Below are 16,640 nucleotides of genomic sequence, written 5' to 3'. Positions count from 1 at the left end.
TCACCATCCTCTGTACAGCCGAATTCCTTTCTTTGCATGAAGGATACGTGTGAGACCAAACTCATAGGCTCCACCATGATTGCCAGCGTTATGATTGTGTTTATTTTCTTCAAAATAGTGATGCCAGTTTCCAGTTTCATCAGCTCCAAAACCAAATACACTCACCTGCAAAAGACCATGGCACTACTGTCATCTTATTACATCTGGAGCTAAGACTGTATCAACAACAAACGTTCATTCATCTTAAAATGTTCTGTGACCTGGCTGCCCAAAAATCACGTCTATGATAAGCAAAGAAATTGTAGTTGTTTGCACATACAGTATATTTCCAGGTTATGGGTGTTACAATACATTGGTATCGACAATAACATTGATATTAAATCCACGATTATTGATGTGTTAATGTTCCACATGACAACTAAATAACACTGAAATTTTACCTCAACACTCAAAATGGCGGTGATGTGACGTTTGACACCAAAGCTTCGAAGCTTTTATAAAAAAACGAAGCATCTCACAGTGAAGCTCTGCAACGGAGCTTGATTCGTGACCACGTGATCAGTGACATCTGATTCTCCGTTTTCTGATTAAAAAAATCACGAAACCTTGCCTCCCTCACCTTTTGATTGTCTATTTTGCTCAAGATGTGAATTCTACAATTTATGTCACGCAAGAAAGAATATCCCAAAAATCAGCAAAAGATTATTTATTCCATTACCAACAAAATAAAATGTTAAGTCCCCAATTCACAATCACGTAACAGTTATAAAAAAATACAATAGGTTCTAGCACTTCGGGCTCGAATCCTAATTGTCATGTATGTCTAGATGAGCCTCCCACATGAACCTACAGGACTGAGACAAAGGTTTCTGCGAATAACTGAATAAAAACGGGTTTTGTTCCATTCACTGGTTATTTTTAAATTCTGTCATTTTCTTAATTATTCAGACAGTAGCCTAGGCCTAAGTGCTGCATTAACAATAACACATGAAAAACTGGTAATCATTTATTGATGCGAAGTGGCGTGCACAACATGAAACAGTTAAAATATAGGCCTAAATGAACACAAAGACATCTATTCCACCCTTTGATCTCAGATGGTGCTAGTGTGCACCGTTTTGAAAAGCTTTGAGGTAAGAAGGAAAATGAAGGAAAAAGGTGAGGGTGCATGGAGGATCCTGGGAAATGAAGTTCAGGAGGCAAACAAACCAGGGAACAGACAGGGATTGGGATACTTCCTACACATGTGTTTTGAATGTGATTCATTGTGCAAAACTAGAAGAAAAAAAAGAAAGATTCATTTCACTGATATTGTGATAATATTGTGATCTTTTTTTGCCACGGTAACTTGTTAGTGAAAATCTGGGTAACACTTCATTATAGGGGCAATTCTCACTATTAACTAGTTGCTTATTGGCATGCCTATTATTAGCATGTTGGCTGTTTATAAGCACATATGAAGCACAGTCTGCATGACCATATTCTTCATCCCTAATCCTACCCAATACCTAAACCTAACAACTACCTTACTAACTATTAATATGCTGGAAATGAAGAGTTTATTGGGGAAAAAGTCGTAGTTAAGGGTTTGTTAATAGCGATATACTGAAGTGTGATCTGATATTGTGCCACACAGTCATGAGATTGAAAGTTATTGATGCGGAGCCTTATTAAGGGAACCTCACTCATCTGTTGAAGCTCATTTATAAGCACCCTATATTTGACCATTTTACTGATTCCAAAAAATAAATTCAGAACATAAATTTTAGCTTTCAGATGATGCATAGTTTGTGATATTTGATTGAATTATACTGTTAAACTACGGTAATAAAAATGCAGACACAATAAAAATACTTTTTCAAGAGCCCATTGGCCCTGTGCATGTTGAGGGTTTGATCAGCAATCATCATTAGTTGTGTTGTTGAAAACCTTTAGTAAGATTTGAAACAAGGTGATTCTGACCTCAGTATCTAAATTAAACCCTTTCACATCCTGTGTTCAGTGGAATGGACATCTAATGTTTTTGTTTTAATCAATCAAAACACATATTTTGTAAAATTAATAATACTTGATCATCAATTGTTCCCTAATCAACCAATCATGAAGAATACATCACCCCTAACCTAAGCATCAGACATCACAAAATATACAATATGTCAAGTTGAAGGAGGTGTTTTTCTGAAGACGTTGATAAGCTTGCTTAGGTGAGTTTGGTCTTTACTCCACAGGAAATTGGGCCAGAGAACCATTGCTCTTACACATCTTCACCTTACTCCTTACCCCCTGTTTACACCGCCAGATCTGCGGAATGTTATGGCTCCGGCGAGGTTTTGTTCCATCCTTAATGTGGTGCCAATATACACCATGAGCATCTCATACGCAAAGCAGCTGAATTAGCGAGACCATGTGATTTGCCTGCCCAACGTTGTTTAAGTTGTTTAAGTTGGCTAAATGGTTATGTTTGTCTGGTATATTGTTGCGTTTATTGCTATGAGTCATGCTTTGTTCCCTTACGAAAATGAACGTCTTGGTTGTGTCGACAGAATGAGGTTTGATATTGAGAACCTGTCATCTTGTACTTTTAAAAGGCCAATGAACTTGGTGAATGGCATGCCAGTCTCCGCCCCGTGCATACGGGTATAAAAGGAAGATGGCGTGCCCATTCATTCACCTTTTGGGCTGAGGAACCTGAGAGACATTCTCGGTTGCTGCAGCAGATGGTGAACCATTGTGGCATGAAGGACACAAAGTCTCGTTCCCTCCTTCAGCGAACTGAGGTTACATACTGTACGTAACCAATACAATCCCTTTCTTTGGGTCTCTCGAAGTTGTGTCGACAGAATGGGGTCCCTATGAGAAACGCCACAGCGCTGAGCCACGTCACAATGTAGAAAGGCATCAGTTTGAATGAGTGAACGACGGGAGACTCTTACCAACGGCTGTACATGCAGTGGCCTCACTACTCTAGAGACGAGATGTAAGGAACACGTGCGGGAAACTCTACCTATACTGGGCTTGGAATAAGGGCCGTTTCACCTGGCTCGTAAACAAGAGAGGTGCTTAGTGTTGCATGGAATGCTTGTGCTTCGCCCGGTGGAGAAAGTAGGGAAGCTGATATACACTCTGACTCACGAGAAGAAGGGAGAAGGTGCTTCACAGGTGTACACCCCGCCAGCCGCCGGTCTTACCTCGCAAAAGTGTTGGGCATAGCAGATGGCAGATGTCTGCCAGAGAGGCACCCTAAGCCAGTGCCCACGAGGAGGCTACACCCCCTAAGGCATGGCAGATCTTGGGATCGGTAAGCCAAGGTGGTGGCGTCTACGATCCAGTGCGAAATTCTATGTTTGGAGAACATCTCTCCTTCTGCTGTCCTCAAAACAGGCAAAGAGCTGCTCAGAGCTTCTGATGCTCTGTGTGCGCTCCAAGTAGATGCACAGGGCTTGTACTGGACACAACACAGCAGGGGTTAGGTCCGCCTCCCCAGGCGGGAGTGCCTGCAACTTCCCCGCCTGGTCCCTGAAGGGAGTCCTGGGAACTTTGACCACAAGAAATTATATTGTATACAAAAAAATGAATGAGTAATAAAATAGAAGCATCTTTTTTAGTGTATTAATGTAGCATGTGTCCCAATAAAAATTGCAGAATTCATTATATTTGAATTTAGATATTTTAAAATATATAATTTACTTTTATAAGAATGTTCTAACTCCATCTAGTTGGATAAAATATATAATGTTTCTCGTTCTTTGCCAGTAACGTCATTTGACATTTTTAGTCTCCTTCGGTCTTAACTTTCATAAAAAAGGGGGTGCAAATGTTAGTTGTAATTACACAAAATCGACATAAATACACTAATGAGTACATTTTAAAATATATTTACATTTGCACTTAGGCATTTGGCAGACGCTTTTATCTAAAGCGACTTACATTGCTTTATCCTATACATTTTACATAGGTATTTGCCATCCCCTGGGAATGCTCTTACCACTGAGCTACAGGAAAGCTATATGCATATTTGATGCATTCTTTTAAAACAAATTTTTTAAAGATTTTTTTATTTCTTATCTTGCCAAACCTTTTTTGTCACTTCCCCATGAGTGAATGGTTTCACTGAGTTGGCCTCAGGAGTTGGCCTTAAAGTATGTTTACAAAATAAAAAACGGAAAAGTTTTTGAAATATTTTCACATCAAAACAATCTGCATCTAAACGAATTTGTGAAAATGAATAAAAACGCTGTATTATGCTTGCCAGGCCAGTGGATGACAATGTTGCGCTGTAAAGAAATTATTTTAGTGTATCAACAATTTAAAAGGAACTTGTATGTTATATTTAATGTTATAATGTAAAAGGTATCAATGGTATTGTGTTATGGATGGTGGGTGATTTTTTAAAGACAGTATTTTTGCACTCTACTACCAGTCTCACATGTCATGTCTCGGTTTTGTATAGTATCATAATTTAACTTGGGCTAAAGGCTGCTTCAGCGAATCTCTGTCAGAATCTGTAAGTATAAACCTCTCTTTCATGCCTGGATGAATGTAAAGACACAAGAAAATGCCAAAAAGCCCATTTTATCTAGTATTTTCATAAAGGTGTTCAATAAAGTCCTCAATGAATGCATAGAGTTGTGAGAATGAGAAAGGCGTCAGATCTGTGTCTTGTGGCAGCTCTTAAAGGGACTGCATTCTTATTAACTACTGTCACTAATGTTAATAAAAGAATTTAAGAAAAAATGTGTTTTATAGCCTTAATCAAAATTCTTCTGTATTTATTGTTGAACACGGCAAATTGTTTAAGAACTTCTTATTTCCTACCTGTTACACAATCAGTGTTGGGTAAATTACTCTGAAAAAGTAATTCATTACTAGTTACTAATTACATTGTCATGGTTTCACCTCTCCTTGTCAGGTATTTATTGGTTTTGAGGTGGAATCATACAGAATCCTTTGTTTCATGTGGGAGAGAGACGATTTTGGTGCTTATTTGCCGCCATACTCTCTCTCTCTCTAGTCTGCGTCATGGTTCCCTACCCTCCTGTTTCCTAGTTTGTGCTAATTATCTCCCCTATAAGAGTCCTCATGTTTCTTTGTCCTGTGCGCGTTCATTGTATGTGATACCTGGTCGTTGTAAGCTGTAGCGGTTTGATGTTGCTGTTTCATGCCTGTTCCATGCTAAACTGTTGTTCCTGTTTCCTGTTCCCCGTGTGTAGTTAGTCTAGTCTAGTCTAGTCTAGTCTAGTCTAGTCTTGTTAATGTTAGTGTTGTTCTAGTGTTTGCTTTCTTATAGTCTAGTTAGTCAGTGTTCTTGTCCTTATTTAAGATTATTATTTATCCTGTATTGTTTTCCCCATCGAGGGTTTTGTTTTGCATTTTTGTTCTGTCTTATCTATATATTAAAATTTCTGTTAACCCGTACCATCTTGTCCTGCCTGTCTCTGCCTAGCAATTGGGTTCTCCCTAGAGTTTCATAACATACATGTTCAATGGTGTCATTAGATAACTTTACAAATTACTCTCTTTAAAAAGTATTTAATTATGTATAACTAATTGCTTTAGCTTTCCTGTAGCTCAGTGGTCAGAGCATGGTGTTAACAACGCCAATGCCGTGGATTCAAGCCTTGCAAGCACTTGGAAATAAATGTATAGGATTATGCAATATAAGTCGCTGTGGATAAAAGCATTTGCCAAATGCTTAAGTGTAACTGCAAATGTACTTTCTATATCCTACATCAACCTTAATTAGAATTGATTCAAGGATATACATGCAATGGCTTGTTTGATTCATTCAAATAAATAATAAATTACTACACAAGTAGTAATATAAACTGACCAAAGTATACATGTTAAAGTTAGACTTATCATTTTGATTTCATTTCCACTATTATATTATATATAATTATATTACACAGTATTTAGTTCAATTACATCAGAAGTAACTGTAAATAAATTACAGTAACTCATTACTTAGTAGCTACTTACACCCAACACTGTACAGCTCCGGCATCATGTTCTGCAGTTCAAAGCGTCTATTGTGGTTGAAAAAAGTACCAACTGGAAAAACCTGTATTTTTCACAGCTAACCAATGACAGATACCTGTGGCTTCCATAACAACATGCGAGGAACATGATTGGTCGAGAAGGCCCCAGCTTCATAGTTGCATAGGAGCATAGTTTTCTATACATACTAAGTTTAATTTCCACTTTCAACAACTTTTGAATGCATTTCTAGCGAGAACTTAGTATTGTAGTTATTAATATGTGATTGGTTATTGCATAGAAGATCTCTGTTTATTATTCAAATAGACTTTCGTTAGGCTGCCTATCTGTTTCTTTGGGCTGGCTTCGTGCACAGACGCATCCTATGAAGTCATGGCATTCGGCCGCTGTTTGTAACCAAATGATGACAGCATTTTTTTTAACTACTACACAGGTGACTCTCACTCACTGACTGCTTGCTTGCACCAACCAGATGGAACACATGATGCGTTACGCTCTTCGCTGCACACAACCTGAGGGATTCCTACTCTATTTGTGTTTGATGAAAAGTAAAAAACTGTGACTACCGCTGGAACGCTATAACGGGACATTTTAGTGGTTTTGACACCGTGGAGTTTTGAAACCAAGGTATACCTTGGAACCGGTAACCGGCCCATGCCTAGATGTGACATTTGGGTCACATCCGTCCAAACGGCTGCTGGAGATATCATGTCAATCCTTTTCATTTACGTCACTGCAGTTGCCAGACGGCATAGCAGCAAAATGTCAGAAAAAGTTGATAATAACAAAAACGGATAATACAAAGATTAAAAGAACAACGTGACCAAGCTAGCAGCAGGAGGACCGGCAGCTGGCATTGGCTAACATCTGTGCTGCGGCTGAAACAACTGCAGGGGGATTTTTCATGCAAACCGTGACCCGTTCCGAACTAAGCTGCAAGCGTGAAAGGCACCTGAACAGCACCTAAGGGGGGAGCCACACACAAAAGGGGGCCCGTCGACCACCTTAATCCACCCCTGGCTGGATTGCTGCCAAAGTTTGTAGAAACTCCATCACAATAATTTCCTTTAAACTACCTCCTTCACCTCCTTTACTGGTTTGCCAGCTTGCCGACATTAAAGTAGCCCTACAGCTTGAGCTATAACTCATTAACAATGCAGCATTAAAGAGGGTTTGAGAACACCCAACCCCCCCCCCCCCCCCCGATGAATTCTATGAATTTGTGATGACCACAATGTTAATCCAAAGTGTACATTTCTAAAGTGTACCTAAATACCTACTCAACATAAATGAGATCAGTTTATTGTTTTTAACATTAGATGGTATGTATGTTTTAGAGGTGTTAAGAATAAGTTGTGTGTTTGTGAGTGTTAACCGTCATCAAAGACACACTGTGTAAACTGTCTGTGTGTGAGTTTTACCTGATCACAGATGTGTAGAGCGAATATGAGCGTAATGAAGCCCGTGGATGGATATCTGCCGTGCTTCAGCAGCCAGCGCTCTTGAATATACTTGAGAAAAGCTGGATGGAGAATCATCACCTGACATAACAAAAACAAATCAAAATCAAAAGCTCTTACTGTACATGTTGTTTTCTGAAAGAGTGAATATCAGATTTTTGAGACACTAAACTAGTGCTTACCTTATCTCTGTTTGCCTTTATTGTGGGTTTTACTGGAATATATGTTCTAAAGAGGAACAAAAAAACAGTCATCGCAGATACATCGTGTTCTATCTGAAGACAGAAGCAGTAGAAGACACAGAAGTGTGTGTGCATGTTTACTTTACAGTTGCTGTGATCCTATTCAAATTGTAAAAAGCGCTATAGAAATATCATGACTTTATCGTGATGAAGTACACGTGTGTGTGTGTGTGTGTGTGTGTCCGTGTGTGTGTGTCTGTGTGTGTGTCTGTTTCTCACCGCTCTATGTGTTTGGTGGTGAAGACGCTGATGAGCCACTGCAGGTCCACAGTTTTGAATGGAATGAGCACCATGTGAGTGGAGTTGTCCATGTCCACAGCGCTCTCAGGGTAGATGATACGATGAGTGGTTTTTGAGCCCACGTCCCGCTCGTATCCCACTGTCGGACCTTTATTTATCCTAAATACACACAGAAAACACACTGATGATGTGTCTTCATGAATCTCTATGCACTGCACATTATTCATGGAAGTACACCGGTTACCGATAAAAGGATTGGGTTTTTTGGGGTTTAAGATTCATTGACAAAGTTGAGAAAGCTGTCATCTATCATAACAAAAGAAATAATACTTATATAACCCAGGCAGTGGCTATAAGTGTAAATAGTAGTAGGTTCTGTTTATACTAACTGAACATAGCTGCATTTTCTTTGGATTAAATAGAAATAGTAGTTAGATGCTTTTTACTTATAAATACTGGCAGATAACGTTAGTATTTGCACCTGAGTGTTGTTGTGCATTAAACATTATGCAATAATAACAGAGTCATAATCATTATATTTATACAAATTATCAAAATCATGTCAATTTATGGAGAAATTAAATTCCTAACCTCCTAACCTGAACTTTTTGAATAAAAATGTATCTTAATTCTTAAATGAATTTGATTGAAAACAAATGCCTTCATGATGTGTTATGTGATAGAAAAAGGTAATCAAGTGTTTTCAGATTAGAAGCCGGGCGTCCTGTTCCAAACCATACAGACTTTACACCTCACACCACTAGAGGAGCTGTTTGAAATGTTGTTGTTCTGACACTTTCTCTGTACCAATCACATACTGGTGGGCGGTGCTGGTGCAGATAGCTTTTTCATGTGACATAATAGCCATAAAGCTAAGAATAACACAGGAGCCCTTCGAAAGCATTAGAACTTCAAATGACAAAAATAAACGTGATTTATAAAAAAGTTTATAAAGTTTACATTTCTACATATTCACTCAGGAACACTTGATGTTGTAATTCAGCAGTTCTCCAGAATAAAGAAAGATGTTCAGTGACCTTCAGAGGTCTGAGACCACCACTTATACAAATGTTTATAATATTCAATTACAACTGAAATGAAAAACAGCAGGAGAACATAAGAACTTGAACCGGCTGACACAGATGAGACAGAAGAGGACGAGACCCACAGCCGAGCTCAAAGAAAACACATGAAGACTGAATAAAGCAATGAGACGAGGTATCAGATATCAGAAATAAAAGGCTGGGCAAAACGGCAAAAATACTTTGTTATCTTTAGGAAAACATTAGGGACAGGCAAAAGAGTGAGAGAAATAAATACACAAACAACACGCAACATAATCTGATTTTTCGCTGAGAACAACTGGTTTATCAATATCATGGACATGAGGACATCTGAGGTTTTGTACAAAGGTGTGCAGGTGGTTTTAATAGAGTCTCAAAGGGACAGTTCAGCCAAAATTGACGATGTTGTCATCATACACTGACACTAATGGTGCTCTGACACCAAAGGAGACGAGGCAGAATGAGTTCCTATTCACACTCATTGTATGGAGAAAATAAGTTGGTATGATGGTAAAAATTCATCAACACGACACCCTGAAGTTTGGTTTGGAATAATGTGGTCAACCAAGCTCATGTGTTTCAAGTCAGAATCTTTCTTTGTGTTGCTTCCAGATTGATGTGGTCTCAGACTTCAGGACCCCACCACACATCATTTACTATCCAAAACCTATGCAAAGTTCAAACCGTCAGCTGACGTACTGTAGGCTTTACAGTGAAACCTATAGACCATATATAAACACCTCATACCACTGACTACTGCTTCACCAACATACTATCTAGTTACAAATTACAGGAAAGAGTTTATGTCAATGTGCAAACAATAATCCAAATGACTCAAAACAAGACTGATAATCATAATGATAACTGTACAATCGTCAACACCAACGGATCATGATGTTATGTTTATTCTCAACTCTCTCGCAAAACAAAAGGGCAACCAAAACAGTATTGGTCCTCAGAATCATTATAGTTGTGATAAGATTTTGTGTCAATTTTGAAATTGTCATCTTTGTTATATCTTAAGACTGTTTTAAGGCACGAAGACTCACCTAATGACAAGATCATGGCCGTCGATGAGAGGACCGTAGTGCGACTTTTTCAGGTTCCCAGAATTCCCCACCACAGCACAAGTCCTGCAGCGTCCCGGTCCAGCGTCGGAATAATCTTCTTCATTTGGGAAAATGGCAAATAATATCTCTGCCACCATTGTGTAGTTGACTTTACTCTTATATTGGAGTTTCTGTTGAAATATTTTGGAAGACTTGGTCAAGAACAGGTTAACTGTTTACCTGATGGAATCCACATTAATCTCACTGGCTGCCTTTCAGATGTCGTCTAGATTTCTACACCCAGCGGCACCAAAAAGATGTCATGAAGGGTGCTTCTAATGAACAGGTGGTTTTGCAGAGAGAGAGAATGTATTGCACACTTACCTGCCACCACAGATAGAGGGCGTTGCTGAGCACACAGTTTTTTTTGGTCAGTAATAGTTGGGCATACGGGTTGAAGCGCTGTTTAAACCAGGGGTCATATCTGAGGTCCATGACGCACTGACCACACGCACACTCTCCAAACATCAGCCGACGCATGGTCGGTCGAGAGAATATGAACAGGGAGACAACCACGCTGACGCAAAGCAAGATGTTTCTGACTCTTTTGGTGACACAGCCCGACATCTTTTGCTCGTCCTCCCTCCTTTAAGCCCTTAAGTGAGAAAGCTCTGGATCTTTAGGTCATCTTATGTTCAGTGAACACTTCCACCTTAATTTGGAAAAAGATTCAGTTCATTCAAAATGTGACAACCTTCATTTTTGACAATATCTGGGGTAAGTGGTCACAATGGACTTAATTGAAACTTAAAATGAGTCTGTGTAAAATAAGGAGCCACAGAGATGGCGTATATTTGTATGCAAACCCTGGAAGCAACTTCTCGTTCCATCGCTCCAAGGTCTGTGGGTTTCTTGAGGGTTTTTTGGTAAATCGCCTGAGATAAGGTCTGTTGTAAACAAAACCTTTAAATATTTTCACGTTTTATTCTTTGACTTAAGACATATCAGTTATAACCCACTTGTGATTTTTTTTTTTTAAGTTGTCGGAGGTTTGGTGTCGTGACATTGATATCGAGGTGAAATCTGTTGATAGCTTCGTGTTCACTTTTATCTTCTGCCCATTGTATTTCCGTTTCAGCAGTAACAACTGTTGTGTTCATTTGTAAAGATTATCTTGATAGACAGAACGTGTACACATCATAAACCTTTGTTCATCACTGAGCTTGTTTTTTGTGATCTTCCAAAAGTGGCGGCACTTACTTCTGGGTTCGCCTACAAAAACATGTCATCCCTAATTCTCAGCCCATTGACAGTAAAACAGTAAAAGTTGACTATAAAAGAATATTTGTGTAACTCAGATTTTATTGTGTTTGCATGTTTACTCAACAGCTACAGCAAAAATGTGATCATATTAGGTTTGTACGAAAGAATTACCAAATCACACTTATGACATTGACTCCGACCCTCACAGTTACTGAGCTATAACACTTGTGACTACTTATTTCTTCTCTCCCTAGTTACATTTACATTAATAATAGGCGTGTATCTCAGTTTGGGTTAAACCTCAGATATCTTGACAGATCACAAACACGACAAACTGTCAGTAATCCCAAAAAAAGACAAGATTCATGCAGTGAATCTGAACCGCTGATGTGATGTCATGATGTCAACTCACCTGTGCCGTTGTAGAGAGAAGAAAGACACATTCACAGTGCACATGTTTCATCATGAATGGTGTTTCACGAGCAGATTATAGTGTGTCAGTCAAATTGAAGTCCTGCAGTTCAGCTGGTAAAAGACCAGACGTGTGTGTGTGTGTGTGTGTCTGTGTGTGTGTGTCTGTGGTGTTTATTTTACGCTGCACTGAGAATATTTGAATAACTCCAAATGGGCCTGGCTGAATTTCTGAACACCTTCTCCACTTTCAACACAATTTATAATCTTTTGCTTTCTCTTTCAAGTGTGAAAAACATTGACATTCATTTGAAAGTTAAAATGTTTGGATATATAAACTATAAGATTGAAGTCCTAGTGTTGAATCAATCGGTGTTGAGTCTGAGTCAAGTCCAAGTCCTTATTAGGGAAGTCCAAGTTCGAGTCTAAAGGGGGCCGAGTTGGAATTAAGTTCTTAACATCCAAGTCCGAGTCGAGCCCAGAAGATTTATATGATTTGAAATTGCATTATTATATACAGTGAAAAGTACACTAACAATGCACCGACATAGAAGATATTAAGGTGTTGATTGAAGTCTCAGCTTCAAAGTTTGTCATTTGGGCAATTCCAGCGTTATGGACGTGACATTTTGTGTTATGGACGTGACATAAAAATGCTCAGAGAATGAATTTGTTACGATTATATTGAACTATCTGTTAATATTTTACTGAACCCTTGTTGAAATTAGAAAATTCTAAAAAACAGGAAATAAAGGAAAATAAACATGTGTTATAAATGTGACAAAAAAAGGAAGCGATTTTTGGGAGACGATAAAGTTTGTAGGATTTCTGTAAAATAAATGCACAATCCTGAAGCAATAATACACAATGAATGGAAAAGTGATGCTTCTTTATAGAACATCAAATAGTTACTTTATATTCATTTTCATGTGTCCATTTATGAGGAATATGAAGCGTTATGGATGTGACAATCCTGAAAATAGCTCTTAACTGACAATGAAAAATCATGAACTAAAAATAAAACAAATGCTTTACAAATTGGAAGAGAGATCTCACATGGGTATTTCAATCACCAAATCTTAAATCTGTGCTGTAACCATATTAAACGCTGGTAAAAACTTGGTAAGGTTGACATTTTCTCGGCATTGCCCATTTGTAATACATTTAAAAAATAAATACTGTTTTGTGGTGCTTTAATGTTAAGAGTCTCAGTTTAAGCAGCACACAGTATGTGTTAACCCATCATCTCTTCTAGTTATAGCACAAATTCAACAAAAGAACATCAGAACTGTTGAAATATTTCAATGCACATACCGTGTCTACTACGGTCATCTATTGACTCACCTGTCTAGTTTGTTTGTTTGTTGAATAATAGTGTCAAATGTCTGCATTATGATTGGTCAGATTGCCTGTCAATCAAACTCTGGTGAAAGGTCAATTGTAAACTGCACCATGAGCTCTTCAATCATATTTTAATCTTTACTTTTAACTAGAGCTGCACGATTAATCGTTAAAAGATCCGGATCTCGATTCGAACACCGGACGATCTCATTAATGAAAATCAACGATTCTAGTGTGTCTATTAATTTACACCTCGGACTAAAATCATAACGCTTCAATATTTGCTGTTGCTGCCGCAGAAGTTAAAATTATTATTATAAGGTATGTAACGACGCCACAAACAGTCTTTTCAAAACACACACAATCATTATTTCTGTGTCAAATGATCACACTAGTGACGATACTGGGATTAAAGCAGAGAGTTGACAACTCACACGCATGAGACGCGTTTACAAGATCCTAATCTCTCCTAAATTAATCTCACACCAAATAACAGACCAACACATAAAGTAAATACAGCCTGACAACAAAACTGTTCTTATGAGTGTCTTTCAGTATTGTAATACATTGTTCTGGTTATGCTTCACATCTTAACTGGACATGTTTGAAACGAAACTAGCGAGGACAAATCCGAGTGCGTGCTTATATCCGTCATTATGGTAAACACGTCATCAGAGCGCATATAACTCTATTACAGTAATAGAGAAGCTGCGCTATTAGAGCTCTTCATCAAGTTGGCCATCATTTCATGTTTTCAGGTTATGTTAAACTGTTTACAGTTGAGAATACTGCGTTTTTTATGTTTATCAGTGGTGTCTTTCTGTAAAGACACCTTCAAACGGTCTGTAGATATCAGGCAAATGTATAACACAAAAAAGTGTCACCTTATGAAATTGTTTTACGGAGATATATTTCATATACAAGTTACTTCAATGCATTTATACTTTTAAGGGAGTTAAACTTTTGCATTTAAAGTAAAAAAATGAAAAACAACTTTAGTTTACTTATGGAATTTGTGGGTTTTTTTTTCCCCAGTTACTGTAGGTTAACCATGAAATATGTAATAATTTTGAAGGAAAGTCCTACATATTACATACCTAAAGTAGCTACTTTTTCGTCAGAACCTCTAGTAAATTATGTATTACTTTTAGTCATCATTCAGAATCGTAAAAGAATCGTATTTCTATTTGAAACAAAAGAATCGGGATCTTCAATTTATCCAGAATCGTGCAGCTCTACTTTTAACTCAGTGCAATCATACGTTAACATGCATGCTCAAAAGCTCATAACTTTACATTCTGATCAAACACACAAGTGGTATACACAATTCTTAGCAAGTATCATAATTATCTTGTAAATAAAAGCAAAATGAACTCATTTGTACATAAGTTTGGAGCAAATGTGTAATCGCCTGTGTTTCACGTATGGAGAGAGACTGGTCAGACGGTATCTGGTGAGCATCTGTCTCTTCCCTTTTTATCACCAAGCAGTCTGAGGTTGCAGTTATCTTCTCCTCCTACTGACTGGTCTCCAGTTTTTTATATCCTTTTGGTCTCCTTTTTTCGAGTATCAAGGTGAGAATTGCTCTACGGCAGCTTCTGGGTAGCCGCCCGCTGGCCAGCTTTTCTTTAAGCATCTCCAATAGGTCCGGACCCACCTCGGGCCGAAAAGACTTATAAAAGTCTACTGACAAACCGTCAACTCCAAGTGCTTTCCCAGATTCCATGCTTTGAAGAGCTTTCTCCAACTCCTCCAGAGTTAAAGCTTTGCAGAGCCCAGCATTACCCTCTTTAGATAACTGAGGCAAATTCTCAAAGAAGACATTATCAGTTTGTTCATGCAAGAGTTCACTTCTATACAATTCTTCTTAAAAAACGAACTGCTCTTTTTCGAATGTCATGAGAATCTGACAACAAAGATCCACTTTCAGTTCTCAAAGCATGTTTTCATCTTCTTTGTCCATTTTTCTTCTCCAAATTGAAAAAATATTTGGAAGGTTCATCCATCATTTCAACGCTCTGAAAGCGTGATCTCTTTGCCCGTGGGGTCGCGCGACAGCGCGGCGCCCCGGAGGCTTGGCGAGGGAAGTCCTGGGAGGAACTGTCTGTCCAGAAGGCCGTCTGTAAGGCCGGCTGATACATGGACTGGAAGCGCTCTCTGGCAGCTGGGCAGCGCTCTCTGGCGGCCGGGCAGCACTCTCTGGCAGGCCGCCGGACCGGGCTCGGTGCCGGCTGCTCAGGGGACCCTATGAGGCGGAGGGCACGGTGATGCCCACAACCCCGACCTGCAGGGTACGACCCTCTGGGATAGTGGCCAACGGAGATGGATAACTGGATTGTACTGGGACCCTGGACTCCGATCTGTTCATGGCATACCGCCACACAACATCGAAGTCCAGCGGTCTCTGCATCCTAATCTCCACCAGTGACAGAGGATCCCTGAGGCCACGGCTGAACAACACCGCCAACTCAGCCTCCCCAAAGACCACCTCCTCTGCGGCATCCAGGAACCTATCCACATAGGTCCCCAGGTCATCGTCTCCTTTGCGGATACCGCAGAGGTGCCGCGCCTGGTGGGATCGCAAGCAGTTCACCATGGCTGCTTGCTGGGTTCTGTTTGGCGCGTTCATTCCGTCTAGATACATCTTGGGAGACAAGGCAGGAAAACACAATTTACATTTACATGTGGCAGACGCTTTTATCCAAAGCGACTTACATTGCCTTATCCTATACATAGGTATTTGCAATTCCCTGGGCTCGAACCCACAACCTTGCCTTGTTAACACGATGCTCTTACTAGGGAGTTACAGGAAAGCAATTGCAGGCAGACAAGTTCATGGTTTGAAATAAACAGATATTTTATTAACAAAAGACACACAAAAAGGATTAAATAAAACCCACTAGGGAGAAAACAAAACAGGATAAACGATTTACTAAAACAATGACACGGACTACCTAAACTAAGAAAACAAACACTTACAGTTTTTCTCGATTGCGTAAAAACATTTGCCCACTCTGACATCACATTTTCGCCACAGTTAACACAGGATAAAACTAAAGCTCAATGGCCAAAATGACTCATTTTTTTAGCAAAATGCTCTAACACTCACAAAACATTAAAAACATGCAACATAAGCGAATATTGCCATCGAACACCACAACTCAAATTACTTTATTCTTTCAATAAATCATTACATGATGGATAACAAAATAAAAATGAAAATACAATGAAATATGATACTTTACAAACTCAAATGGATACTGGAAAAGAAAGCTAACAAAGGAAACTTATGGGTGGAAATACCTTTAATTATATATATCCTTCACATTAAGTCCATTCGTTCTTGACAATTATGCCACAGGTTCTCATCAAAATCGCATTGAATGTTTTCCCTTGCAATGCACCGAGAGAAATAACTCCTTGCATGGCGTATCCATCCCTGGCAACCATCTGCACCCATTGCCAGGCAACCAGCATTCATTGCCTCCAGGACGGGCATCTGCTCATATGGCCGGTGATCATACACCTTACCTTCCACAAAAATGAATTTGTGATGTGCCCCTTTAGCTTCAA

The 16,640-nt window shown here is 39.0% G+C and overlaps 1 protein-coding gene across 1 annotated transcript; it reads right to left on the bottom strand.

The window, feature by feature from the left end:
* On the bottom strand, window positions 1-11,762 carry LOC130415832 (CMP-N-acetylneuraminate-beta-galactosamide-alpha-2,3-sialyltransferase 1-like). The gene is made up of 7 exons (XM_056741796.1): window positions 11,728-11,762; window positions 10,437-10,764; window positions 10,053-10,243; window positions 7,919-8,098; window positions 7,640-7,685; window positions 7,419-7,538; window positions 1-165 (listed from the first exon to the last, which is right to left on the bottom strand). Exons 2-7 carry the CDS (start codon window positions 10,677-10,679, stop codon window positions 1-3), a joined length of 945 nt encoding a protein of 314 aa, XP_056597774.1. The 5' UTR covers window positions 10,680-10,764; window positions 11,728-11,762.
* Between the last annotated feature and the right edge of the window lie 4,878 nt (window positions 11,763-16,640).

The sequence above is a fragment of the Triplophysa dalaica genome, chromosome 25 (genome assembly GCF_015846415.1).
Source record: "Triplophysa dalaica isolate WHDGS20190420 chromosome 25, ASM1584641v1, whole genome shotgun sequence".
In the NCBI taxonomy this organism is placed as follows: Eukaryota; Metazoa; Chordata; class Actinopteri; order Cypriniformes; family Nemacheilidae; genus Triplophysa; species Triplophysa dalaica.
This window is presented reverse-complemented; position numbering and strand designations above follow the sequence as displayed.

Bases quoted from the DNA above. Each gene is read 5' to 3' on its own strand.
- LOC130415832 (XM_056741796.1), bottom strand. From the start codon at position 10,679: ATGTCGGGCTGTGTCACCAAAAGAGTCAGAAACATCTTGCTTTGCGTC. The intron at 7,686-7,918 runs GTGAGAAACAGA...GTTCCTCTTTAG, and splicing joins ACCACCAAACACATAGAGCG to AACATATATTCCAGTAAAAC. The intron at 166-7,418 runs GTAAAACTCACA...GGTCTTTTGCAG, and splicing joins CTCTACACATCTGTGATCAG to GTGAGTGTATTTGGTTTTGG.